Source organism: Sturnus vulgaris, chromosome 4 (genome assembly GCF_052056855.1).
Source record: "Sturnus vulgaris isolate bStuVul1 chromosome 4, bStuVul1.hap1, whole genome shotgun sequence".
In the NCBI taxonomy this organism is placed as follows: domain Eukaryota; kingdom Metazoa; phylum Chordata; class Aves; order Passeriformes; family Sturnidae; genus Sturnus; species Sturnus vulgaris.
Window position 1 is genome coordinate 22,729,752 of NC_142246.1, and position 27,848 is coordinate 22,757,599.

The 27,848-nt window shown below is 41.1% G+C and overlaps 2 protein-coding genes and 1 long non-coding RNA gene across 7 annotated transcripts in view; 2 read left to right on the plus strand and 1 right to left on the minus strand.

Annotated features, from left to right (window-relative positions):
- Window positions 1–5,975, minus strand: part of PDS5A (PDS5 cohesin associated factor A) — a 77,722-nt gene extending 71,747 nt beyond the window's left edge. For both annotated transcript variants that reach the window (XM_014871056.2, XM_014871055.2), the window contains exons 1-2: window positions 5,750–5,975; window positions 4,793–4,963 (exon numbers count right to left, since the gene is read on the minus strand). In XM_014871056.2, coding sequence (XP_014726542.1) covers window positions 4,793–4,963; window positions 5,750–5,776 — 198 coding nt within the window. In that variant the 5' untranslated portion in view covers window positions 5,777–5,975. The remainder of the gene's footprint in view (window positions 1–4,792; window positions 4,964–5,749) is intronic.
- Window positions 5,976–6,038: 63 nt separating this feature from the next.
- LOC148223904 (uncharacterized) lies at window positions 6,039–23,751 on the plus strand. Of its 2 annotated transcripts, none has more exons than XR_015803074.1 (3): window positions 6,039–6,144; window positions 6,945–7,010; window positions 7,249–23,751. It is a non-coding gene; the product is annotated as an uncharacterized LOC148223904 (long non-coding RNA). The 2 variants fall into 2 exon arrangements; XR_015803075.1 differs by having other exon boundaries at window positions 6,049–6,144; window positions 23,257–23,751.
- Window positions 23,752–24,471: 720 nt separating this feature from the next.
- Window positions 24,472–27,848, plus strand: part of N4BP2 (NEDD4 binding protein 2) — a 36,529-nt gene continuing 33,152 nt past the window's right edge. For 2 of the 3 annotated variants that reach the window (XM_088163291.1, XM_088163294.1), the window contains exon 1: window positions 24,472–24,558. The gene's annotated coding sequence lies outside the window, so the exon portion shown is untranslated. Of the gene's footprint in view, window positions 24,559–25,777; window positions 25,802–27,848 lie in introns of those variants that run through there. The other variant, XM_088163293.1, reaches the window with a different exon arrangement.

Consider the following 27,848-nt stretch of genomic DNA (forward strand, 5'->3'; position numbering starts at 1 on the left):
TTTGTGTTTTTTAGTATTGTTTAAAATAACTACCTAGGTAAAAGCCAGGTCAGATCAAAGGTCCACCTAACTACACAACCTCAGAGAGCTGCCATTAATTTACACAGAAGTATCAGGGCTAGTTAAGAGTAACCTTTTTTGCCCCTCTCACATAACTACAGCATACTCCAAAATAATTAAGTATCAACAAGCAACCCTTCTCAATATTAACAGATGCCTAAAAAACACTTGTACATGATATAACAAACTGTTATCCTTACCTTAGTGGTATGGAAACATAACAGGCCAAACTACAAAGGGGCCAATACCTAATAACCAGAGGAACATGCAGAAAGGCAATGGAAAGAAGGAGAGGGAGGATGTTTGTTTCATTCTTGCACAAATACATATAATAACTAAGAAATGTCAAGGAGCAAGATAAGGACTTCAAGGCACACCTGCAGTGCTAACTTCTCCAGATGATCACAAGCTAGGCCTTGGGGTGGGCATGGCAGGGGCAGAATTGGAGAGAGGATGAAAGGGTGTGAGGGCCATCGAAATCAAATGCAACTTTCACAGCAATTGCCTTGCCTAACTCTCACCATGGGAAAAACACCATTGGACTGACTGAAAAACAAAAGGACAATCACTCCCCCAAAAAATCCAAACCCCCACACAAAAAACCAGAATCCTAACCCAGCTATGATAAAGACGTGTATCTCCCTCACTAATTCTAACCTATAAAACTTAATTTCACAGAAACATATTTAAACACTGTCTTAAACCCGTGTTTAAAATTTCCATGCTGAAATAAATTTATCACTTCTTTTCCTTTGAAAAGTTTCAGAAAGTTTTTTTTGTATATTTAGTGTGTGATTAAATGAGCTTTTTACAGATTTAATGAGTTAATGTTTACACGAATATCTCTAGGTAAGAGAAAATGCTGCAGTGTAAGTATTTTCCTTTTTTTCTACAGACTTCAGACTTTTTAAACTTTTTTTCTACAGACTTGTCTTACACTTTACCAAACTGTACAGTTTTTAATATAAAGCTTTATCTGAACTCATCATCATTTATTATTTCTTTCACATTAAAAACTCTAGGAGGTTGATGGTTTTCCAAAAACAATGCAAATGTCCCCATCACTATCTCAGAAGAAAACATTTGCTAACTTTCACATTCAAATCGACTCTGAAGTTCCTTCAACACTCTAAAGCAGAACTGCCACAAAAAGAAGTTGGTTTTTCACCTGTGCCAGCCCAAGTATTTGTGAGTTTCCATGATAAATAACACAAGAAAATTATTCTAGTTAAAATTAACATAGTTGGAGAAGGGTGGGTGTTCTGTTATTGGTTGGTTTGGGGTTTTTTCCCTGCTAAGTTTTAACCCTTCCACTTTGGTGTGCAGCAAAACAAAATGCTTGTAAAGAAGGTACAGAACAGAGGTTGGGACAAGCACGTGAGAGCCCCACATATATCGCTGGCAGTTCTGGCTTTACCTACAAGGGCTGTTTATGTCAGTCACTGGGAAAATCAGTCTCTATGCATTTTGAATTGATGGGGTTATTTGTAATTAAGTACACTACTATTAATCTTACTCATAATGACTAAAATATTTTATATAGATGACATTTAAATAGTCTCTTGTGATCAAAGTTATATCTGAGATTTAATAGTTTGCTGACAGCAATATACAAGTCTGAAGTTTAACACGGCAGTACAATACAGTCAATTTTGAAAAAAATTCCATAGTAATAAAGAAGCTTTGCAGCAAAGCAGACGTCAAGTTTCTAAAACTTCTTTCAACCTTCAACTATCTTATGGAAAGAAATACAATATTGCCAACACAATTGCTCTCAAGTTTTGTATAGGTTCTGGCTTGATCTTGGAACTGAAGAAGGGCTTCTTGGGTGCCTTACAATTGTTTGTTTTCCCCTTCTATCACTTGGTTATGTCAAAGTTACCGCCCCTCTTCACAAGCCTTACCCAAATTGTCAAGCATCTGACTTGACGCAGCTCTAAAACCAATCCCTATATAACTTGAACATGTACCCTGTAAAGAGAAAGACTGACCTAAAAAAAAAAAAAGATATTTTGTAACCAAAAGTACAGTAAACCTCAACACTCTGCTACAGGCTAGCTGCCTAGTTTGGTTAAACTTAATTGGATCTATTAAATGACCCCAGCCACAGCACACCAGTTAAAAATCACTTGCTCAACAGCTTAAACTATGCATCACATACTGTTCCACTCTAAGACGGCACCAAACCATCAGCGTAATCCAACACACCAGAAACTACCTTTGACTCCATTAAGCACCTGAACTTGTGTTTCCTTTGCCGTGCATATGCAGTCCTGAGGCATCTCCTTTCTACAGCCCTCAAAAGATGCATGCTAATTTAAAAATTCTCAGTATTTTCATTTTCAGGAAAATGATAATGTTATCATACAGATATATCAAAACACTTTCAAAGTATCTGGCCTACATTTTATTACCCACAACACCAAGCAAAAGGAGGGAAAGGATATAAAAACATTCTTTTTAAAAGTCCTTGGCACAAAAGCTGCTGCTCAGGCACTCTGGGACAGGTGCCCAGAATGTCTCAAGTTCCAATAATAAGAAAAGCTTTCATTAGGAGAAGAGGTCTGGACACAAAAATACAGATGTGATATCAGAAAACTTGCTAATAAGGACACAAATTTGTAACCAATTAAGTTGACCATGACTTCCACAAGCTAAAAGAACAAGAATTTGCAGGAACTGACCCACATCCTGGTGGTCAAAACTCTAAGTTGCACATTTTCTGTGAGAAACACCTCCTGTAAGAGCATCTTCAGCTGATGCACAGCCAAGAAGACAAAAAACCTACAGTTTCAAGAAGTGATTCATGCCTGAGTTGGTACAATCTGTCAAAGCTGGCTTTTATCATTAACTAATATTTAAAGTTCTGGAAAGTTACCTTTTGAAGAAAACTAGAAGAAACTGAACTAAACTTTTTCAAGCATTTCCATCCCAATGGAAATGGGATGGAAATACTATCCATCATATTATTCCACATTCCAAAATGAATTTGCTTTTGTAAATTAGGTTAATATAAAGAAGTCAGACTTCATAAAGAACATACACATTATACAAAAGCATAAAAAAATATACTTGTCGGTTTAGTTCTAGAGTGGAAAGTATTTCCCATTTTCTTGATGCTTCAGTAAAGCCACTACCTGACAAAAAAAATCCTTTAACTCAGATTAAACAGTACCAATACAGTATGAAAAATCGTTCTCAGTGATGGTAGATGCAGTAGCAAAGTATTTGTTTCCGTTTAAAGTTGGTCTCAAATTTTTTGGCTGCGTGAATTCCGTAACGGTAATTCATTAAAAAAAGACAGTAAAATGTCTGCTTTTAGCCTAAAAATTATGTCTAATACACACACGTGAATTCAGTAAAACATATATACATGATTTTGAAGTTCTATTATTCCTATTATACAAGAATTACGTAGTTCACCATTGCAAGTCCACCAACAACTAGGACAAAATAAAATACCTGTTTCAAGGATCACCTCAAAACTCCATTCCTCTACATTCCACAGACTTTGACCCAAAGTATCTGTCTAAACTGTCACACCTCTAGTATCCTCTCCTGTAACTGGTGATATTCTACTGCAGTTTTGAAAATACTAAGCTGGACTTGACCATTCAATAATTTTTAAAAACCGTAAATGGACAACAAGGCTCATTTTTGAAAAAAAAGACACTGACACGTGCCTTGCTGCTTAAAAAGCAAAGCACAAAGCCTATCTTCTCTTTGTATTTACAGCTAAGAAAACTTTTCAATGTACTAACTGACAAGTCAAGACTACAATTTCTCTTTTTCAGTCTTTGTGGAATCACTATTGTCATGGGAAACGGATCATCAGATGACAGAGTATTTCCAATCTCTAAAAATTATTACTCCACCCTGGGCATAGGACCAAATCCTAGGTTACAAAAACCTTTGGTCCAAAGACCATGGTGTTAACAAACGAGCTGTGTCAATATTTGATCAATGCTCAACTTAATTCTCTATTTGGACTTAAGAAATAATACTACTGTATCACAGCAGCATTTCATTTTTTTTTCCAGAGAAAGAAGGGACTAATAAAATAACAGAGGTAAGACTCGCACTCCCCCAGCATACTCTCAAACAAGTAGAGAAGATGCTTTTCTAACAATCCCTTTTGCTTATGAAAATTTAGCAATTTTGTCAGTTATGTTATATAGGAAAAAATTGCTATGTATTACACTAATTTAAAAAATGTGAGGCAGGTTTGACATGTGAAACTATTTCAAAATTCCATTCATAAACTCTAGAAATGAAGCTTTTTTTTTTGCAAAAGGTGTGATCTTTTCAATCAAGAATGCCCTTACGTAAATCTACTTGTACTTGTTTCCTCCGCTCAACTACAGTTGCTTCAAATGCCGGAACCAAAAAAACCACCTAGCTTGCCAAAAAATTTTGCTAACATATCCTGTCATCATTACTTATGATTCCACTTCAGACCTCTCTTCTAAACGGTGAATATGTTTCATGTACAAATTAGCAGTTAATGTATCAACTTTAGCATTGAGAGAACTCACAAGAGAACAGTAATGAATTACAAAAATGGGAAAAATGGGTCCTCCACTTTCAAGGAAAAGCAATGAAGTCATAATCCCTTAAAGGTCTGCAGGCAGGAAGGACAACAAAACTCTGGCAGTTCTCCATTCCAGGGATAAAATGTTTACCTTAACAAATAAAAGTTGCAGGGAGGGGTGTGGTGGTCAAAATTGCTCACCTTTAACCGTTTAACCACCTCATCGTTGGTAATTTTGTCCGTAATCTCCTTCACTCCAGGAGGATAGTAGATGATTTTACCGTCGGCAGCAGGTTTTGGTTGGGTAGCAGGGAAGTCCATCCTGGCGCTGCTGGTTATAAACTTTCCCTCTCCACAGTCCTCTACCGGCCTCTATCGGTCAGAAAACAAAAGTTCAGCAGAATGGAAACGACTTTCTAACCCTCTTTTTCCATTCCTCACCCTCAATTCGCTGAAGGCCCCGGCTATCGCCCCGCCGGCCGCGCCCCCCAGCGCTGCCCCCGCCGCATCCCGGCGGGAGCGAGGCCCTGCCCGCCGCCGCTCCCCGCGACTCGGGCCCCTCCGCTCCCCTCCGGCGCCTCCTTTCATTGCGGGGCTGCTCCAGCCCAACACTGTTAGTTCGCAGCCGACGGTTTTACAATGAAATTTGGGGCCCAATCGAGGGATACCCCGCGGCCGACGGTCCCTTGCGGCCCGGGGATTGGGCCGGGGACACCGTTCCCAGCCCCAGGAGGTGGTTCAGAGCCAGCACACCGGCCCCGGAGCCGGGAGACGAGGCCTAAACAGTTAGGCCTCAAAACTATCGGGAGGCAGAGAAGCCAACAGGAGAGGGGGAGGGAGGGAGGAAGGGAGGGAGGCGGCGGCGAGCGCAAACAAAACCCCCCCGCGACCCTCCCATCCCCTCAGAGACCCCCGCCCGCCCTCCCGCGCCTCCAGGAGCCCCCCCGGGGAGGGGGCCCGGCCACTCGCCACTTTCCATTTGTTCCCGCAACTTCATGTCCCCTCAGCCCTCGCCCCGCACCCCCCCCGCCCCGCCGCCCCGCATTCGGCCGGGCCCACAAAGAGCCCCCCACAGCCCCAGCTCCGCACACACACCCCAGTGGCCGCGGGGAGCGGGGAGCGAGCACGGGGGGAAGCGGGACCCGGAGCCGCCTTTACCTCATGCAGCTCCGGAAGGTGCAGCATTGAGCAGCCTCCGTGCCGGGTGGTGCTCGCCGCTCCGCCGCCACCTCGCCGGCCGCTGCCCTAGGCGCTCCCGCCGCCTCCTGCTCCGCGGCGCGGCAGCTCCTGCTCGGGAGCGCTGGCTGGGGGAGGGGGAGCGGCTCGGTGGCGGCAGCAGCGGCGGCGGCGGCGGCCGGGAGAGGGGGAGGCTCGGGCGGAGCGTGCGCCGCGGGAACCCAGCGCCGCTCTCCGCCCGCCCAAGGAAGCGCAGCCCGGGAGGAGCCTCCGCGCCGCCCCCGCCCCTTCCCCTTCCCCTGCCCGCCCGCGGCCGGCGGCGACGCCCCGCCAGGAGCCCCCAGCCCCCGCCCCGGGGCAGAGGGCGAGGCCGCCCAGTAAGTCTGGCACCGCGCGGAGCCCCGTGTAGGGCGGGCAGTACCGGGTGCGAGCGGCGCGGCGCTGCCTCAGCTTGGCGCCTAAACCCCGGAGCGGCCGGCCCGGGCAGGCTCCTCCGGGCCGGCGGGGGCACGGCTGGCGCCGAGCGGCGATGTCCGGCTGCCGGCAGTGTCAGCGAGCGAGCCTGCGGGTTCCCGGCTGCAGGGCGGGAAGGCGAGAGTTCCCTTGGTGCTTCCTTAGGGAACCCGGGCCGCTTATGGCTGCGCGGGCTCGTCTGGCCGGTGCCTCAGGCATCTGGGGCCTGGTCAGCATGATAGAGAAGGCAGTGTGCGGAAAGGGTGTGTGGGGTGGCACGGAGAGTGCGGTGGCAGGCGAGAGTGAGCAGTCTTTCAGGCAGATGAGGGGAACGAGCAGTATCCACACTTTGGTTATAAATCTTAAGGAGAAACTTGAATATGCAGACCAAAGGAGCCTTCGCCAACCAACTCAGGAAATCCTTCCGTGCAAAATGTCTTTGTAATTTAATATTCATATTTCCAAGGGATGGGGTATGTCTGGAAAGTCAATAGCAAAGTGGGATATATCTGTCTGTTTTGAATCTGCAGTATGTACCCTGTCTGAAGTGTAGATGAAATGTTTTCTAGATGTCCGTGCTGCTCAGAGAAGGTGTGACAGCTAAAAGATGACTTTTAACTGATCAAGACTAATTTCACGTCTTCAGCTTGTTATTTTTGTTACTCAAACCAGCTAAAAGTATCATTTTTCTAAACTCTGCAAATCTCTCGTGAATTTTCTTTAGAGCAAATTGAAGGAGGTCAGGACCAGTCTCCATCGAGGGATGTTTCTCTCCGTGGGGGTTGCACAGGTATGACAGGAGCCTCGCTAGGCACAGCAGGGTGGCTAGCATAGCCTGGCAGGGGCGAAGGAAAGATGCAGGAGGTGAGGGGGTGGGAAAGGGGTAAGTAAGGGGTATGCTAAATTCCAGCTTTACAAGCTGTGGGTGGAAAATGTACAAAGACTGAGAAGCTCTCTGGAACTGCTGGTGTAGTAGCGTGTGGGTAGGAAATTGCTCTCCTACGCTTGTGTTCCTTGTCTCCCTGCAGTGTTGTCCTAGGGGAGTTAAAACCTTGAATGTCCACAGCCTCTATGAAACCAGCTTAGAAGGAACTATAGTGAAAGTGACTGAGAGTTGCAAGAACGCTTGGACGATGTCAGACACTGATTTTGAAATTTAGAAGGTGTCATCAGACCAGGCATTTAAATCTGGCTGTGAATCCAGACTTAGATGAAACGATTCTCTCCAACCTTAAGGATCGATGGATTTGGGCATTCGCAATACAGGTGACCCTAAGGTTGTACTGATTTTAGAAAATAAATCCAAAGCATGTAATCTTTTTTTCTGCATCCAAACTAAAGGGGCCATTTAGATTTGCCTTAGCATTGAGTTACTCAGACTAGCTATGAACTTTAATTTGTTGTCAATCAAATAAGATGTACTGTCAGAACTTCCATATATTGAATATATTTGGGTCTTCTATCCTTGTATTTGTTACATCAGGTACTTGCTTCTCAAATCAAATTACTAATATAAACTATTTGGTATAGGTTTCTTATTTTTAATACACTTCTATTAGCACAATAAATTAGAAACAAATCCTAGAAGATTATTCTGTAACTAAATAAAGAATATATCAAGAATCTATATGGGCTGGTTTCAATTTAAATAGAAAAAGAATCTAATCAGTAAAAATAATGCAAGAAATAAATTTGAAGAGTCTATTGCTAAGGTTTTTTTCATGAACCAAACATAAGGCTAGAAAGATGTTAGGCAGACTTCTCTTTGGGCAGAATTGAAGTTTTGCATGGGTTTTGCATTCCAGAAATTTCACCCAAGTCTCTGAACTTCCTGGATTTTAATATTTGTTTTCAAATATTCTTTAGTTGTTATTGAAAAGCACTGTTTTATGTATATCATCAGTGTGATCTACGATGTCATAACTTCTTGTTGTAATCTTGTAATTACAAGATTTTTATTTTAAGAACTGACATCATCTTTACTTAGAATTGTTTATATAATGGGTTGTGAAGTAGGACTAAGAACGTAATGGTCAAGGGCTACGCTCCCACAACTTGCTTTTAGTCGAGGTTAAGGACAAACACAGTGCAAGGCTTCTAAGTGTGCACTTCTAACCACATTTATTTTTCACCAAAGAATAGGATAAAGTCTTGCATTGTAAGGGATATGTACATTGAAAGTAGCATGTAGTTAGACAAGGCAATTCAAAGATTTGACATGAGAGTGCCAGGCAAGGTTTGCTCATTCAATTAAAATTCTATTTCATCTTGGGCAAGTTCTTTGTGAATCCCCACACTGAAGTATTTTTGGTTGTGGACCAAGATCTCTCTGTCTTCTTGTAGATTTCAGATAAATAGTGAAGTTAGAATTACACAGAAAGTCTTGAAGGGCATCAGTGAAAGGTTGACTATCAAGGAGTTCACACAAGATTCCTGCTTTTATGGGTAATGAGTGATTAGTCAGCAGTATGTTAGCCAGGTATGTGGTGTTTTGAATGAGTCTTGGACAAATCATATCAGCAAAGTGGCTGAGAGGAGTTGGTGCAAATCCTGTAATCATGGGCCGATCAGGCAATGGTCCTATCTTTTCTCAGAAGAGAAGCAGTGGGATTCCTACTTCTGCACCATTTGAAATTCTTATGGGCTAAAACAGAGCATGTGGTTCTGGTATCACACCCAATTAAGGGAGGTATGAATGAACACTTAACTGCCAATTAGCTTGACTATACGCATGGCGTTTTCAGAACATAAAAACATAAAAGCTTCAGATAATCTGACCTGTGGTACTCTTTAATCTGAGTAGTCCTGAAATCTGCTCTCATCCTATACGATTACAGCTGCTAGTGTCTGGTTTGTTGCTTTTGCTTGTTTGACCTTCACCCTTCTAATTTCAGCAAGCAGCTGAGATCTGACTTGGACTATGCTTGTACAGCTGTAGCCAGGTTCACATGATCCCTTGGGTTTTACTGGATGTCTCTGTCTAATCATATGACCGAGTCCTTTAGTCTTTACCCAGATTTTTGCTGTTTCCATCGGAATTTTATTACCTTTACTCACATTATTTTTATTGCAATGTATTTGCTCTGATCTGCTAGTTTGTTTTTATATTATATTTTAGACTATGATGGCAAGCATTATTCATAAACAGATTGAAATAAAGGGTGCCAAACACCTGTGGGGCAGCTTTGTGAGGTGCTTCTTTCTTTGTATTGTGATAGGACAGGTTCAAGGAAAGGATCAAGAAAGGAAAAATGTGTTTTTACTGGAAGGGAAAATAAAGCACCGCAGGGTTTTCAGAACAAAACACTTTCAGGTGAAACAGAAGAGAGTATGAAGTGATTACTTCAAGCACAGAAAATCCTTTAATTCATGTTGATTAAATTAAGCTATGCTCACATGTTTCCAGGAACTGCTTAGTGGTTCTCCTCAGGTCTTTGTTAATGCAGTAAACATGGATAGTAACAATGACTAGGAAGTAAACAGTCACATTAAGTAAGACACGACACTGTGTTGTGAACTGCAATAAGTAATATCTGGCATTGCAGTATAACACCTTTGATAACACCACTTAATTGTTTTAACTGCCTATTTTAATAATTGATGTATTTTATATCTGCTGTAAATTGAGGTGGGTCGGAGGCAGGTTTCTTGACAATGTGCATTGCTATAATGAAAAAGCTCCAAAAGGTGTTCCATTCCAGGGGGTATTTAAAGTAAAATTACTCTTAGAACAGCCCAGGAAGTGAGCTTTGTCAGAAAACCAGGGACCTGTGTGTCTCCCATTCTCTACATTGACAAGATAAAATCTGTAAAAGGGTGTAGGACTTATGTGTATTGTATCATAAAGGCAATCAGATGGAGACACAAAGTGCTTCTGTGGAAGGGTCCCACACTCACTGAATCTTCATGGAGCAGTACCAGTTCTGAATAAAGGGAAGGACCAAATAATATATGGATGATAGACTCTTTTGAAACTGATCCCTAGCCATAATTTGTTTAAATGTTATTTTTGCTCTGGTTTTGGTAAGGAGGGCTTCTCCATGTGCTGACTAAAAATGTCTTTATTTTTAATGATGCTTGGAAATGGGCCAGTTATTGTAGAATTATAGAATACTTCAGGTAGAAAGGGACTTTAAAGGTCATCTAGTCAGTCCAGGCCCCCTTGCAGTAAGCAGGAACATCTCCAACTAGATCAGGTTGCTCCAAGCCCTGTCCAACGTGACCTTGAATGTTTCCACAGATGGGACACCCATAACCTCTCTGAGCAACCTGTTCCAGTGTTTTAGCACCCTCCTGGTAAAAAATATTTTCTTTATATCTAGAATAAATCTACACTCTTTTGGTTTAAAACCATCATCCCTTGTCTTATCCCAACAGGCTCTGTTAAAAAGTCTGTCACCATCATTCTTATAAGTCCCCTTTAGGTGCTGGAAGGCTGTTACAAGGTCACCCTGGAGTCTTCTTTCAGGCTGAACAACCCCAGCTCTCTCAGCCGTTCCTCACAGGAAGGATGCTCCAGCCCTCTGATCATTTTCAAGGCCTTTCTCTGGACCAGTTCCAACAGATCCATGTCCTTCCTGTGCTAGGACCCCAGAGCTGGATGCAGCCCTGTAGTGGGGTCTCACCAGAGCAGAGCAGAGGAACAGAATCCCCTCTCTGGCTCTGCTGCCCACGGTGCTCTGGATGCAGCCCAGGACACGTTTGAGTGCACATGGCTGGGCTGATCCATCAGCATCACCAAATACTTCTCATCAGGGCTGCTCTTGATTCGTTAGTTCCCCAGCATACACACACACACATATTTACACACTTGCTAGGGACAATTACACTTGCCACTGAACTTTTATAGTGTCCTGGCACATTCAGAAACAGCAAGGATTTTCACTGTTGATAACGTTTCAGCCATTGTGAAAAAATGTGTATTTCTGAAACATTTTTAATGTACAAACCACTCTATCGACAGAGTGACTGTGCTTCTTTCATTTGCTTACAAGTGAAGTAAAATCAATTTATTGGCACCTGCACATTGGTGATTTCGCAGGAGAATTTTTAGAAGCCTCCATGATCTATTGCTAGTTTTGAACATTCTGAAACTGAAGTTATAGCAGCCTACTGCATGCCATCTATCCACCTTCTTTCTAGCTGCTCTCAATTATGATGACTTGTCACTATTCACTTCATAATTACATTCTCAAGGTTATTTCCATCTCTGCTCCTGATGTGTCCAAAGGACATACATTTACACCTATTCATTTCTGACAACCAACTCTACTTTTCTCCAATAATATATTTCATATGTGCATTTATCATCTTTACTGTCCAGAAGATACGTAAGTCTTTGCTTTTACCAGATTGCAAAAGCTTCAATTTACTTTGTCACAATAATTTCTCAAAAGTCACATTCATAAGTTGCTACAGCAAAAAATTAGGCATTTCATCAGTCAAATATTTCTACTTCCATGGTGAATTTTTTTCCAGGCTTTTATAAGGGAAGCCATGGATGCATCAACTATTCTTCAAAATATTCCAGTTTCTATTGAACAGGTTCTGATTGGATAAATTTGATGCCAGGTAAACTGAATTTATGAACAGTCTCTATAGCTAGACAACTAATCATGAAGCTAGTTCATATACTATTTTTATTAATTAAGTAAATTTATTTTATTTATGGCATACTCATGTGAATACCCTGTGCTTTTCATTAGCCTTTTATTGTCTCTCTAATACTTGGTGTACAGTAAACGTGGTTGTGACAGAGTGCTATGTCATCAGCTGAAGGTCATTTAAAAGAAGTCAATTTCAAACTCAAATTTTCCATTCTGTGAAGTCCTTCTGAGATTTTTTTTCCCCAGCCAGGCTACAAGGAAATTTGCAGTTATCTGTAGTTTTAACAACAGCACACAGTTCTTTATATTCAATTGGTTTTTTTTTTCAAATAGCAAGGCAGATTTGGGGAAATTCTGAGTGTATGGGACTGCTTAGAGGAAATACTACTGGGGAAATTGGGAAAGTTTGGCAGTATATTTAGCACATGGCAGCTGTCTTCTGGATGCTAAACAATGAGTCTCGCCCCCTGCCCCATGAAATAGGAACTGTCCTATGATCTCTTAAAAAATGAGAACATGTGTGGTACTAACAAGTTCTGATTAAGAGGCTCATTTGTGCAAAGTATCAATTGAATTTACGATGCTGCTGTTGCTAATACTTCCGACAGATACACTGTCTGCTGCTCGCAGTAAAGAAAAGAATGATGAAATTTTACAAATTAATATGAACTTGGAATTTACCATTATGGTCAAAGAAAGATGTTTGATGAATGGATGTGCAGCCTCAGATCTGTGCTGTAACGATGGGGTCATTTCAAGTTGATGGATAGGTTATGTGGTGTGTTCAGAGGCTTAAAAAAGGGTTGCATTTGTCAAACTCAGGGAAGTATCAAAGTGTGTGGGTATGACTGTGTGAGCAACAGAATTATTATAGTTTGCCTTTGGACAAAGTCAGGAAATATATTGATCATAGAGGTTTATGTACTAGGGGAGCAGCTAATGATGATCCAGTCAATGTGTTCTGTGAAACAGCTCAAGGGGATAATCATTAAAACTTTACACCACTACACCATTTTGGAACCTGAATATGAAACCTGGAATTTCAGACCCTTATAAAGAACAATTTGCATATGAATTTATGAAATAAAATCATTTATTTGGTTTCTGCTGCTCCAGTCACTTCATCCTTAAAATTCTACTTCAGTTAATGCACTGGACGTTTGCATCCAGGTCATCTGCCAGCATGACAGTAGCAGCACACTGACAACATAGTGATCCAGCAGCAGGGAATACTGAGTATCAGTGGAAGAAGAATTCCCAAAATTCAGGCTATGTGGCAGCAGAGAAGCTAAATACGGTTATTTGAGCCAGTACTTGCGTGGGTGCTTGACAAAGCAGACATTGAATTGGTGTCTGAAGAGAGCACAGAATATCAGGTATTGAGTAGACAAAGCCAGAAGTAGCCTAGACAAGGCACGAGAAAATAGAGAAATGAGAAAAGATTAGTCTTGAAAAAAATGCTTAGTAATATAAAAAGTGTGTTACCAATATACAGATTTTTAGCCAAAAATTCTTCATGATGCAATATAAAAAAGTCCATGATGGTAGAGTGATCAATGAAGGTGATACTAATGACAGCAGAGGGATTACTGCTTGTAAAGTATTATGTATCCACTTAGAATTTCACCAACATCTAATACCACTATTTATATCCTATCTGAATTTGGCAAAAAAGCTCATGTGTACTCTGTGTGATATACTATAACTACACTGTATCAAGCACATAAACGCTTGCATATCTCTGTGCTGTGCTTTTTATCTTCCAGACACTGCATACTTATACCTAATAATTTATGTTTTCAGGAAGGCACTCACTAGAATTGTAAACTTCCTTTATCTAAATCCTTTAATAAGGCAGAAAAAGACTTTTAGCCACCATGTGAACATTTTAGATGTAATCAGGTTTTGTTTATGAATTGCCATTGACCTACATTTAATCAATGATTTTTAAACCTTCAAGATCTGCTCAGCAGCAACCTCTAATCCAGAGGAAAACTGGAGTGAACCATATTTTTCGTCCATTTTCGGCACCATTCAGGTGCCTGGATGCACTCTGTTAGGCATGAATTTTTCAATTTAAATGAAAAAATATGTTGACAAGTCTATCAGATTCTGAATATAGTAAGAACATAATACTGTTACTTCTATGGGAGAAAAGCAATACATCCTTAAATCCCCTAAGCAAGCTCCTTCATATAGCAAGTACAAAATAATGCTAAAAGAAGTACACAAATGCCGACATAATCTATAAGCAAATAACCCCCCAAAACCTCCACAGCTTCCTGAATTTACGCAAACTTGCAGTAATATTTTTTCTGTCTTACTAAAGTCTTATTTTGGTGCTTGTCTCTCTGTTCCTTTCTAAAAGATTTGTCCCCTGACCTGCTGCTGGGTGTGGGAAATGGGATCTCAGGAAAAGATATGAATGAACAGGAGAAACGGGATGAGCAAAGAGGAACACACGTAGTAGAAAATCTGCAGCTGGTTGGGCAGTAGGAGTTTCATGTGAGCAAACAAAAAATGCAGAGATAGAAGGTGAAATAAATAGTACTGAATGAATTGTACGTATCTTTTAAATATTATTTGTCATCTATAGGTACAATTTTGCTAAATTCAAGATGAACTGGAGAAGCCAAATTCTGAGAACAATATAATTAAATGTTCTGTTATAGAACTTAAAACAAGTTATGCCTACAGTTCTATTTACTTAATATAAAGGCTCCTTTCCATTTTGATTTTGGCTTTCCATATTTAGCAGCCGCTATAATAATCTCTTCAGAAACTAGCTGAACAAACTTTGAAGAAGATTTTTAAAAACAGAGCATACTATTAAAATTCAAAGTTAAAAAGAAGGTTGTTGTGGATTTCTTTTGCCCCCTTTTTACATATGAAGTGGAGTTTCAGGTCAGCTGGAGAGCTACATCAAAATATATTGTGAGCTTTTATTTCTGTGTGTGTACGTCCTGCTTGTTGTTTTGATTCTGCATAGTTAGTCTTCTTGCTGAGACCTGGGAAGAACATGTGTGTGATAGTGACTGCAGTCACTAAAGCAGTGAACCTGACAGAGTTTTGAAAAAAAAATGAAACAGGCTTAAATTATGGAAATGTTTGTTCTCTATTTCATCCCATTAATGGGTTATCTAAACATAATTTAGATACTGATTTACTTATATGTGCCTTTTATAATTGCTGAATTTGAAAAGTACATGTATAACCAAAAACAACTAGCAAGTCCAAAAACATGTGTCTTTAAGAGTCATCAAAGTCACAAACTGCATAATGCCACTGAGGAAAATAATTACCAACACGTGTATGGCTGTTGTGGTTTAACCCCAGCCAGCAACCAGGTCCCATGCAGCCATTCAGTCATTCTCTCACAGTGGAATGGGAAAGAGAATTGGAAGGGTAAAAGTGAGAAAACTCATGGGTTGACATAAAGACAGTTCATTAGGTAAAGCAAAAGCCTCACACACAAGCAAAGAAAACCAAGGAATCCATTTGCCACTTCCCATGGGCAGGCAGGTGTTCAGCCATCCCTAGAAAATCAAGGCTTCATCATGTATATTTGGGAAGTACAAATGCCATCACTCAAAATGTCCCCCTTTTTTTTATTCTTTCCCCAGCTTTAAATACTGACATCACACTGTATGGTCTGGAAAATCCCTTTGGTCAGCTGGGGTCAGCTGCTCCAGCTGTGTCCCTTTCCAACACTTTGTGTACCTCCAGCTTCCTTGCAGAAGATGTCTTGACACTGTGTAAGGGCTGCTCAGCAATAACAAAAACATCTCTGTTGTATTATCAACCCTGCTTTCAGCACAAATCCAAAACACAGCCCCATCCAGCCTCTGTAAAGAAAATGAACTCTACCCCAGGCAAACAAATTGGCAATTTGTTCTGCTGAATGTGAAACCTTTTCCTTTTATACTCTTCTACTGTGTAGTATATTTAGTTTATTTTTGTACATGGAAAGTAGGGAAGTTCATAAGAAAAGCTGAGACAAAGATATAACTCTCACTTAAGTTTTAAGGTACGCATTTTTGTCTCCTAACCATCACCACTGTACAGAAGAAGAAATACCAACTCAGAAATTGAAGAACTGCACAGAAAATATTAACTACTCCCACTTCAATGTTCTTTTAAGTTAGTGTGTTTGTTCTTCCAGGTTTTGGGGAATGTAATCAGAGGAATAAAGCGGTTGAAAGAGTTCAGTGTTTGATCATCTATTTGAAAAAAGCTTAAACATGCTTTCATGCTGGTTGTATCAACTTGTTTTTGTTTGGGGTTGGTTTGTTTGTTTGTCTGGGTTTTTAATAAGTTGTCTATTACAGATGGGCCCAGATCCAAATGACACCGCCTCTGCTCCATCCTGAATTGTGTGTATCAGGTTGCAGATATCAATCTGAATGTCATGAGCTAGAGCAGGGTGGAGTGGAGGGTGTCTTAAGATATGATTCTGTCATTCTTTGAATTTGGAATTGTTGTGAATTTGACAGGTACAAGCTAACTAATTTTTGTCTAGTCCTTAAATAAATTAGAAACTGTAGACTGTCCTGTTAGAAGGAGTAACTGTCCTTTTATGTCGCTGAAACTGTTGCTGTAAGATGGTCCTCAGCTGCCTGTGGCTTTCTAAATTTGAGTTTCTTTTGTTACTGGTGTTATTCACTGAGAAAGAATGTGGCCCCGTTTCCAGTGAGAGAGGGTATGAAATGTTAAAAAATAGAAGTGATAGGTGGATTTTAAAGGGACTAAAAAAAACCCCAAAGAGGTCAGAATTTACAGGAAAGCATAAGGCGGCCTTCCCCATTCAGCAACTACCAAATGGCTATCTGTTAATTTCCTATCTAAATAATTAGATTCTATCATGTGACAGTTACAAAGAAGCACATAATAAACAAAGAATTTTCTTTAAAAATGGTAGTCTACACAGCTGTTTTTAAATGCACATCACTCACTTACTGTTCCCTTCCCCCATGTCCTTGGCTTCTTGTTTCAGCATAAGACATCTGGCATACAAGTTATTCAAGTTCAGAAACTAGTTACTGAAATCTAATTAATAAATGAGTGCTAGTGGGTTAAGACTGTAACAAGTTCCCTAATTTATTTTTACAAGCAGTTGGAGCAATCCACAGATGTTCGTGACAGATGTCAAGCACAAAGATTGCTGTAACTAGCAGCTTTTGTGTAACAAATGGTGAGGAAAACTGACACTAAGCAGGATACCTGCAAGATATTTTTATATTGTAGAATTTTGAAGCCATTGAGTTGTGGTATCAGAAAATTTTGTAAAATATTCATATCTCGATAGGACATGTACATATCTGTATTTGAGAATAAGGCCTCTATGAAACTATTCTGGAAAGAAATAAAATAGATTTTTATATTGTTTTATATTAATTGAAGGTCAGTCACTGTGAGGAAAACAGGTTCGTAAATCACTTGTGATTGACAAGCAATTAACTTCTGGTAAATTAATTGCATAGGCAATGGAGTACAGTCTGTCTTGACAGGTAAAAGCATTTTTTTTCTTCAGAGTAACATTAATAAATGATTGAAACTTGCCTAAAATTCAGGCTTGTACTTAATATTAGATCTACTTAGAAATTCCATCCTGCAACAAGGCTCAACATTTTAACATTTAAAATTTCTGAATCACAGCAAACAAGACATCTCGAAATTTCCAGTAGAATGAAAGTACTGTTTTTTATTTAGAATCACTGAAGAGTTTTAATGACGTTTTCCCAGAATTTAATAAAGGGAAAGGGACTGATAACTTAATGTCACAAAACCCATAAAATACAAAATACATAAATACTAAATTTTACTTATAATATTACATAGTTTAAAGAAAATAATAACTGATAGCTTCCCCCCCCCTTTTCTTTCAAATTGACATTTTAAATGGTTCGTTTCCAAGTGTTTATTTCTGCATCTCAGTATAACATGGCCACATTAAGTAAACTTGGGAATTAATATATTTGAGGAAATGCATCTCTTTTGCTCTGAGGAAAATATTTACTTTAGGAGATATAGAGTACCTTAAAGTGATAAAATCCTAATATGAGCAAGGTAGTTTGTAGTTATTACTTGCTTGATAAAGGTAAACAGGTAGGAGCATAAGATTATTTTAACCATCTAATACATATAATGAGATACTGTTCTAACTAAATGAAACAAACTTCTTTTCCTTTCTACCTCTGTTCTAATTTTTCCTTAGTGAAGGCTAAGTCCAACATAGAATTGTTTGGATTCAGTTGCTACCACTTAGGCTAGGGATTTGGCTCTTAAGATATCCCAGGAGAAGCTCAGCTCCCCAAGAATATAAAATGCTGAAGTGTGACTGCAAATTCTTGAATTATGTTAGTTCTGTCATACTGTAGAATATTTTAGGCCAGTTCAAAATCAGTGACATTTCTTCTGCAACTGTGCCTGTCCTCTTAACAGCTGCCTAAAGGCAGATACCTTGCAGATTGGAAACTTGGAGATTTTCTGTCCTGGGGCAGTTTTGTTCTTACAACTCTGGCTTTACGAATGAATGGAGGCCATTAATGATACAGTTCCATGGAAATGTCCTCTATCTTAACCAGCAGACAATAACTGTTTTGTAAAAAACAGTAAGTAAACTTTCACATCCCGGTCAAATTCCAGTTTAGATAACAGCACCCTGCTGACAAAGTTCCTACCGTTTCAGATGGCTAGTAACTGCCTATTAACCTACTCTGTGTTACTGCATTGCATAGTTAAGCAGCTGTTGCATTTTGTTTGATGTAGATGTATTAAATGAATCCCCCACGTTTTTGTTGTTTTGCTTTTTTAACAAAATGTTTTGGGAATGGTAGAAGTTGCAGTAGTGTCAACCATTATTCATTTTTTTCCCCATTAAGTCTGATTCCTGCAGTGATATACATGAAATCCGTGTTTTAAAAAATAATACAGAAATACAATTTTACTGCTAATCTTGTTCTTAGGCCACTTAAATATGTGGATGCCTAAGATATCTGATATTAAGTTCACCATAGGATAGGATCAATGCAGCTTTTAAAAATAAAGAAAGTGATATTCAACAGATAAAAACATGACAGTTACAATGAAAGTCAGCTTATTACGTTTTATCATATGCCAAGGTAGCATATTAAGGATTGTTTCTTCTGCATTTCTGCAGTTTAAACAGATTAGGGTAGATTTTTGCTTTCTATTGAATTTGACATATCAGATTGATAAAAACAACAGAGCAGAGAACATCCAATACAGGAGTCAGATTCACCAGAAATCAAATCTGAAGTGTGAGCTTATTTCAAATTCAGAAGGTCCTTGTAGCAGTGAGGATTCTGTCAGCTATATAAGCATGACCTCATTCTATGCCTGCAGAGAAAATACAATTAAGTATAATCCTTCAGTTCTTGGATAATAGCATTTATTGTCATTATCTCTCTGCACCTCCTTTCCTAAAACCCAAGCATCTTTATAGTTCATATATTTTGAAGATGTTTAGCATAGCAGGTATAATGAGCAAATTTTATTTCTGTTCTGCAATATATCTGGAGTACCTCATTAAAGCCCAGGTACTTTAAATTAAGACTAGTAATATGCTGCTTTAGAATGCATTTAAACAAGAATTTGAAAATTTGCAACTATTAACCTTCAGTGGTAACGTTATAAACTCCTTTGATAGTTAACTGATGGATAGGTGAACCAACGTACTGATTTGTTAAGTGACTTCTTTAGTATCCATTAGTGGTAATGCTGGAATAGGTGTGACCTGTTTACTTAAAAATGCAATCCTATGGATATTAGCAGAATTTTTACTATTATCTTCAGTGGGGCAAAAAGTGCCTTAATGATCTGGATTTCTGCTGTTTCTAAATAATGCTTTTTCCTATTTAAAATAATGCTGAAATAGAACCCTGTATAGAGGGAATTGAGGCATTATCTTAATACAGATATAATAAATCTGCACTATTTGGAATTTAAAAATGAATTGTGAAACAACTAACATTACTGCAGTGATAACAACCTGCTTCTTCAGTTAACTATGCAATTGATTGCTATATGGAAGAGAAGATCAATATCCTGCAAGCGTAGAAGCCAGATATGGAGATTTTTAAAGGAGTTAAAACACCAACATCCAGTATGCATTTGACTTAAGTCTAGAGATGGGTGAAGGAGAAGAGACGAGTATGTGAGTTACTCTGCACGCATTTCTTTCTATAAAACTTCTCCCTCTTTTTTTTTCTTATGGAATTAAATTTCTACTTCAGAAATTACATTCTGGCAGAGGGGAAGAGTTATCTTTTGTAGGAACACAAAGTCTAAGATCATGGATAAAGTAATATTAACAGGAGACAGAGACATTCCAAGAAGCCAAGCTAACATCTTAAATCAGCATTAAGGGAAATCGATTTTAAAAAATAGGGAGGGATAGCTAACACTCTTTAGTTTCTGTGATGGTGAATGAAACCTAAAGCTGGCGATGGAATGTGGAAGGCTCCTTAGGAACAGGGTTACAGCATGGAGGGACTGGATCAACTTCTATGAAAATGGTTTCTGCAGGAACTAGATGAGGGCTATTTTCACCTCTTCTTTCTGAAGGAAGGAAAAACTTATGATAGTTTGGGGCTTTAATGACATATATTAGTGGTCCAAAGTAAAGATCTGAATAATGATAAAAACTATACCTTAAGCTCCTGGAAAGATAACTTATTTCAGATTTGCTGCAGCAGACATTAATTTTTAATGCACACTTATTCCTCAGGCCTTTTCCTACAGTATTTATTATTGTGTATTCAACGTGTTACTGTAAGTAATAACAAGTCTTTAAAACTGGCAAAGTTAAACATGTCTTTCTTGCCACACCAGTACACTCTTCAAGCCAAAAGTTTAACTGCAAATTGTTCTTGCAAATCAAAACCTATATTTTTTTTTTAACTATAAAGACATTTTGGATGTAGAAGAAAGGAAATCATGATTTGCTGAGTAGATGTAGGCTGTATATAATCAGAAGCATTGTAAGGGACTGACATTTCCTTGTTCTATGGCTCCACTCTGGTAATATTACTACTTTAATGTGATTTATAACTAAATGAAAAACATACTAAAGTATTTTTACTTTAAGAAGACAGCACTGAAGAAACTAAAATGGAAAATCTCTTGTTAAAGTACTCAGTGAAGACCAGACTAAACACTTTAGCCAAACAGCACAGATTACACGCTGTATGTTCAAGCCACTCCAAGTAAACACAAGCCAAGTGTAGACATAAGAAAAGGCAAAGGAATGGAAAAAAACCCAACCCAAACCAACAGCATATATAATAGATGACTATAGTGTTGTTTGAAAAAGTTGTGTGAAAATTTGAAAAAAGGACACAAATACTTGAAGGATCCTCTATTACAGTGATTATAATTTTCTAATCAAAAATCGTTCCTATTTAAATAAAATCCCTCCTCTTTATAGTGTTAACTGTAGTAGTGAGAAATCTGCCAGTGCCCAAATTAGTCTGGTATTTTCATGGTGTCAAATATTGTAATATGTACAACTGGCAAAGAACAACATAGTTTCGTGCATCAAGTGCCAGCAGCAACACCCCTCCAGCAGTGCGGTTTAATGGAGGCTATCAGACTAGAGCACACTGAAAACCTCTCTCTTCCTCTTTTTTTTTTGGCAACCTTAAAAATATAAAGACACAGTCATTACAATGGAATTTACATGACCTATTTTTCCAAACGTATGATTAACACATTACCAGCATCACACCCTTGAAGCAAAATGATTTTTGTTCTGATACTTGTCCAGACACTGAACACATGAAGTAAGGGAACAGTTCCTGGTACATGCATGAAACTGTCACTTGACACCACCTGCACACACAAATTCCCATCAAGGCAAATTTTCCTCCAGATTTTTTGACACATACAATGCAGTGTATTGAATAATTATTTATTTTGCATTTGTAAGTCACGGCAAGAGACAGTTTTTTTGAGGTTTATGAGCACATCCTCTGGATGATTATGTATAGGTGTATTAGAAGTGTAAATGTTTGTCCTTGTTTATTTAAATATTGCACGCTTTATAGCTACAAGATAAGTACTGAAATGGCAAAGTCACAGGCAAACTAGCAATGCCGAAATCAATTTCTTTCCTAAAACATTAAATGTTTTGAATCCGAATTTCAAATTTTCTTACATTACTTTTATTGAGGAATATATACATTGAGAAATCCTACATAAAAAACCTAATTTCCCTTTCTGTTGCTGTGCTACCAAATAGCCAGCACTTTGGGATTGTGATCCCTACAAGCTCTAGACAAATTACCCCAAGCAGCTTTCTGCAGTTTTCATAGGACAACTGTGTTGAGCTACTCGTGCATACATAGTTCACCCTAAAACTGAATATTATTTTTGCACTTCCTTATTCATTATTTGCATTAAAATTAAGTTACATCTATAATGGAAACAGTTGGGTCCTGGTGGCAGAAGGAGGCTCTCCAGCAGGCCATCAAGAAGCCAGAGGTGGGGATACCTGTGATTGAGACACAAAGCTGGCTGTGACTTCTTGGTCTTCTACCTTTAGAAGTCTGAAGGCCACATCTTCCATGTTTCCCTCTTTGAAGGAAAAGAAATGTCAAATGAGGCTCAGGGATGCCACCTCCTTTGAATGGCATGAATCACACCACGAGGGTGTGCAGGATGTGCAGGCTGGGAGACAACCTTATTCACCTTGTGGAGGACCACGCACATAAGCATGTTTTGTTTCAAATATTCTGACTGTTGTGACAGGAAAGTTGTGCTATAAAAGAGGGTTCTGTGTAGGTGGGGCAGTGCTGTATGGAGAAAAAAAAATTTTTCTTTTCTGTCTTGAGACTCAGGCTCAGTGTGCCTGCCTGCATCAAGACAGAGGTTGAGGCCCCCACTATAGGGCACCTCACTACAAGGGGCTCCAGGATCCCCACAGACCTCATTTCCTGGAGGGCTCTAAAGGGCTTAGTATTGCATGAGTGAACGAAATAGTGAAAAAATCTGTTTTACATAACACATGGACACCAGATAAACCTTAAAAGAAAGTGGATTGGTCTGTCTCTTCCTCCTCTCTTACCCCTGATCCGACCACTAGGGAACCTGAAATTTTAGGACTGGGAGCATATTAAATTGTGAGCTTGTTAGTGAACACTTCCAAGACCTGAAGCTTGTTGTGGGAGTTGGAAGCTTGTTGAAATTTGTTGTAAAAGTTAAGGGCTTGTTAGCCAGCACTTTTGAGACTAAATAGTAGGCTATTTGCTGGAGTTAAGATGATGATACAGTAAGACATAAGAGTTCCCTGACACATGGACTGGTGTGTTTGTACAGTGTGATGAGAAGTTGTAAAGAACATCGAACACCCTAGTTGGGAGGGAAAATGCTTCTCCTCTTTCACAGGAGTTTCCCGTTTCTGTTCCCTAGGAAGATCACAGCGAGACACCTCCAGCAAATGTCCTCCGGAGGCATTGTGCCCTGATGGGAGGTGGTTGCATGCAGATAGCAGGGAGGTATCTCAAGACAATGGGGCACAGGAATCTATCTCCTGAGAACTGGATGTTCAAGCATGAAGTAGTGGAGACCCTGCTGATTACCTTGCTGGGACAGGCAGGGAAACAGAGCTGACAAGGATGCCTATGACAATGTAATGAAGCCCTATTTTCAGACAGCAGTAATGTGTGAACTTCATGTGTAATTTTACAACTATATTTTAAAGCCGATTTGGTGACCGTGAAAATTCTGAGACCAACAAACTTCTACAAGAACTACAAAAATATTCTCCCAGTAAAACCTTCTCATCTGGAGCGTTGTTTGGCTTTTGGTTGTTTTAAAAATAATTTCATTTTAAGAGCTCTGACTCTAAAACCCTTTTGCACCTTGTGTATCAACACTTTAAAATAAATTAAAAATTCTTGTTTACTTAGTTCCTTTCATGGTGACTTCACAGCAGTTCTAATTTAGGGCTACTTATCATCATCACTGTCCATCAAGAGCACATCTTTTCTCTTTCATCTTTCCATAACCTTCCATTGTCAATTTCCATCAAGTGTCCATTGCTCTATTCTGCTGCAGCTCGGAACTTCCACAGCAATCACTGATGCCAGAATCCCACTAGGCACTCCTCAGCTTCCTTGAAACCTCTTATTCTCGTCCACCGTTTACATGCCATTTCCCCTTCAGTATGAGCCTGCAGACCCACGGCATCATTTCCGACTGTGGCACCTATCTCTACTCAGCGTTACAAATTGCTTAGTAAAACTGGGCACAAGCAGCAGAAACGAAACACCCACGCTTTTTGTTACACGAGCGAAACCTGTCACTACATAGCTGAGATATGTCACCGCGCTAGCTGTCAGCGATTCCCCGCCATGCCTGACCCCGTAGCGTACCCAGCAGCGCGGCTCCCACCAGCCGGCTGAGCCCTCCGCCCACGCTGGTTGTCCAGCCGGCGTGCAGGGCGGAGCAGCGCGTGGCCCCGGGCCCTCAGCGCTCAGCCGGCCGGGGCGGCACCGCGGGCCCCGGGCGGGCAGGGGAAGGGGCGGGGCGGGGCGGGACGGGGCGGGGCGGGACCTCCTCCCGGGCTGCGCTTCCCCGGGCGGCCGGGTAGCGGCGCTGTGTCCCCGCGGCGCACGCCCCGCCCGAACCTCCCCTTCCCGCGCCCGCAGCCCAGCGCCCGCCGCCGGCGGCAGCGAGCGAGCTGAGCCGAGCCGAGCCGAGCCGAACGAGGTAATGGCCGGCGGGGTCTGGCGGCGGGGCTGGGGAGGAGCTTCGCCCTCCCCCCGCTCCCGATAGGGCGCGGAGCTGTTCGCCGCGGTCTCCCGGGGGCGGGAAGCGGGCGGCCCCCGCGACGCGTCCCGTATGGCGGCGGGCCCGGGGGGCCCGTCCCTAGCGTCACTGCAGAGGAGTTGCCTGCGGTTGGGAGGGGAGGCGGCGCAACTTGACCGGCCGTCCGCCCGCGGCCGGGCTGTGGGTGCGGGTCGTCGCTGGCGAGAAGCGGCTGGGGCAGTGTTGTCGCCGGCGGGCCCCTCCGCCGCCAGGCTGGGGCCGCCGCTCGGGCCTGGTCTCCGCGGGGCCTTCCTGTGGCCTCGGCGTTCCCCGCCGCTGTGTGAGCTCCGCGGTGCCGGCGGCCTGCCCCCTCCGCCCGCGGCGCCTCCTCGCTCGTCACTGAATTGCCCGGCCTTCTGCAGAAACCCCGACTCGTGCCCTGCCTGCAGCTGTGGCCGCTGAAGGAAAGGTCAGGGCTAGAGAGTCGGTGGAGGGGCTTCGCCTACCCCTCAGCAGGCAGTGCGGAGTGCTCGTGAACTTCATCTTCACGAAGAATAGAGCCCTCGAGAGAAATTCCCCTCGTTCAAAATGAAATCAAAATATTATAAGTACTCTGAGGTCTTAACAGTCGAGAAGCGCTGAAACGAGTTGATCCGTGAGGTTGATTGTGACCTCTGTAGCATAGTATCCCTCCGTGCTTTGGACAGGATTTGCGGTTTTGCTGATCAAGTGCCATAAGGTCGCTGGGGCTTTGGTGGAGTCTGGCTTCATAAGCAAGGAAAAAAGTACATATTTACGAGTACTTTTCTTAACTCTTGTACTGAAAGACTAAGGACAGTGTGACTTAAGAGACACTAAAATGCTATTTTATACAGTGCCTTGATAAAATTTAGTCTGCATCTTAGTCTTGCAGGAGAACCTTACAGTGAAAAATTGCAAATAACTCTTACAGAACTTAAGCAAAAGAACTCCACAAGGAGTAAAAGTTTTAGATAACCCGTCTCTAGTTGTGATTTGAGAGCCAAAGGCTAAATATAAACGGAGAAAATTACAGAAAGGCAGAGTAAGTTAAGTTTGTCAAGTTGAAAGTTTTAACCCTCATTCTTCCCGGCATAGTCACCCTGACTGGGACGGGGCTTGCTTATATCACATGCTTGCATCACGTGTTTGCGTTTTGGGTTCCTGTAGACTGCCTGAAGAACCGGTGAGGGAAATTTAACAGCATCAAACCGCATCTTAAAATCCTGTATTTTATTTTTCAATTGGCTTTTTCTTACTGTCTCTTGGGTTTTGTGTTTTTTTAGTTGTGGAGTTGCCCTCTATTTCTTGTTGCTTTGTTTATACTTTATTTTAAAAAATAACCTCTTCCTCTCTTGCCTTAATATTGCCGTTCATCTGGGGAAGTCACTGATACAGAGGGAATATAAAAATGTTACATTAGGGGCGTTGGGGCATTTTAGGTCTGAGGTGTTGTGCAGTCTCTTGTCTTTCATTCCTACCTGTGTACTGATCTGTAATCTATGCTAAGTGATTGACACAGTGGAATTATTATTTCAGGAATGTTTATAGAGCTAAATTCACATGCAGAAGAACTCGTTAAAAATAATATTCCTTGAATTTTAAGAAGTTGCTGCCTCAGTTTTTCTCACAGAGGCTCTGCTACATAAAAACACCAGTAGGGCATTAATTAGCTGTCAGTTACATTGCCTGTCAGAATTGAGTAAGGCTGAGTTTTGAATAGTCTCTGGAAGCATGGTGGGCAAGTTGCTGCTCCAGAACTGCTGGAGTTCTCTTTCCAAATATCTCTCTGTGATTTGTAGTGTGGAGTTGGAATAAAGTCTTCAACAGTAGTACTAATGTCAGGCGTAGCATTGCAGAAGCACCAGCATTGCCACAAGTTTCATCTTTGTTTCAACCTGCAGCATCACTTCAGAGGCTAGGCATAGGTCACAGTAACACAGCTGGGCTGTGTGGAGTCTGCACAGGGGACAGCCCAGGTAGCCCAAGAGCTCTGCATCCTGGAAGGTCTCCTCTCAAAGCTGAATTTGCCCTTTCTTCAGCATGCTTTAGAGGGCTGTGAGGTGGGGAGAAGGACATAGAAGAGAAGCTATAAAAAATTAAGTATCTCTGAACTCCCCTAGAGGTGGAAAGACATTTTGCAGATGTCTTACTATTTTCTGAAAAACCCCCACAAACTCAAAACAAAAAAAAATCCCAAGCTACAACCTTCTCCATCTAAACAAGAACAATCGGTTGTTTTTTTTTTTCCTAGTTTGTCCTGCTGCATATCTGCACTCTTCATAGTACTAAGGCCACTTGCACTTTTTTACCCAAGTCCAAGCTTTCTCCTTCAGCACACAGCAAAAGGAAGGTGACTACAAAAGTAGTTCCTTTCAAGCAGACCTGGTAGTGAAGAACACACTCACTGGTGGCTTTCCTCCTCCCACATCCGTAATGTACATCCAGGAGATTTGTCTGTCCCTTTCTGGGAGCTCTGTGGAAGGACTCTAGCAAGAGCAGCTTCCCGGCTTGAAAGGAAACAGCACGATGTGGAGTTTGACAGCTTCTGTCACCTGTCAAACACTTGGTGACTGCCACTGCAAGTTGGCTTCTCCCCATGACATGGCATATGCAGAAGAGCTTTTGAGTTCTTCCTAGCAAACAGGGCTCTATTCTTCCTGCAGGCTGTGTTTGCTTCATGAATACCTACTTCACATGAGTTTGTGCTGGATTTGTACTCTTGAACTGTGTGTGTAGTTGGATGAAGTTTTTGTTTTGTACTCAGAGGAATACTTATTTTTTGCAGCAGCTTCAAGAAAATCACCTAGGCCAGACAATCACAAACGTGGAAAAAAATCCTAGCAGAATAGATTGCATAAAGCAAGAATATGCAAGTTAGTTAGGAATGAGACCTATTTGTCAGTGTGTTGCACTTTGACAGAACTTGATATGAAAAAGGAGGACTTTTGTTAAAACTGCTGCACAAGACCTTGGAACAGCCAGTGGGAATAGCACAGAGTGGGAGAAGGAAAGAGTGGAAAAGATCCTTGAAGTGTTTCCAGAAGCACTGTCTTCAGCTGGGTATAGATTTTCACATTCAGTAACAAAGTGGCCTGTTCCCTTGCTGACTGCTGGCAGAAATGGCAGAATGCAAAAGGCTCCCAAACCAACTCCTTTCTACTTGTACACTTACTGAGAAAAGTACTCATTTCCTGATTTTTTCTTTCCTTTTTTATCTTCCGGTTTTTAGA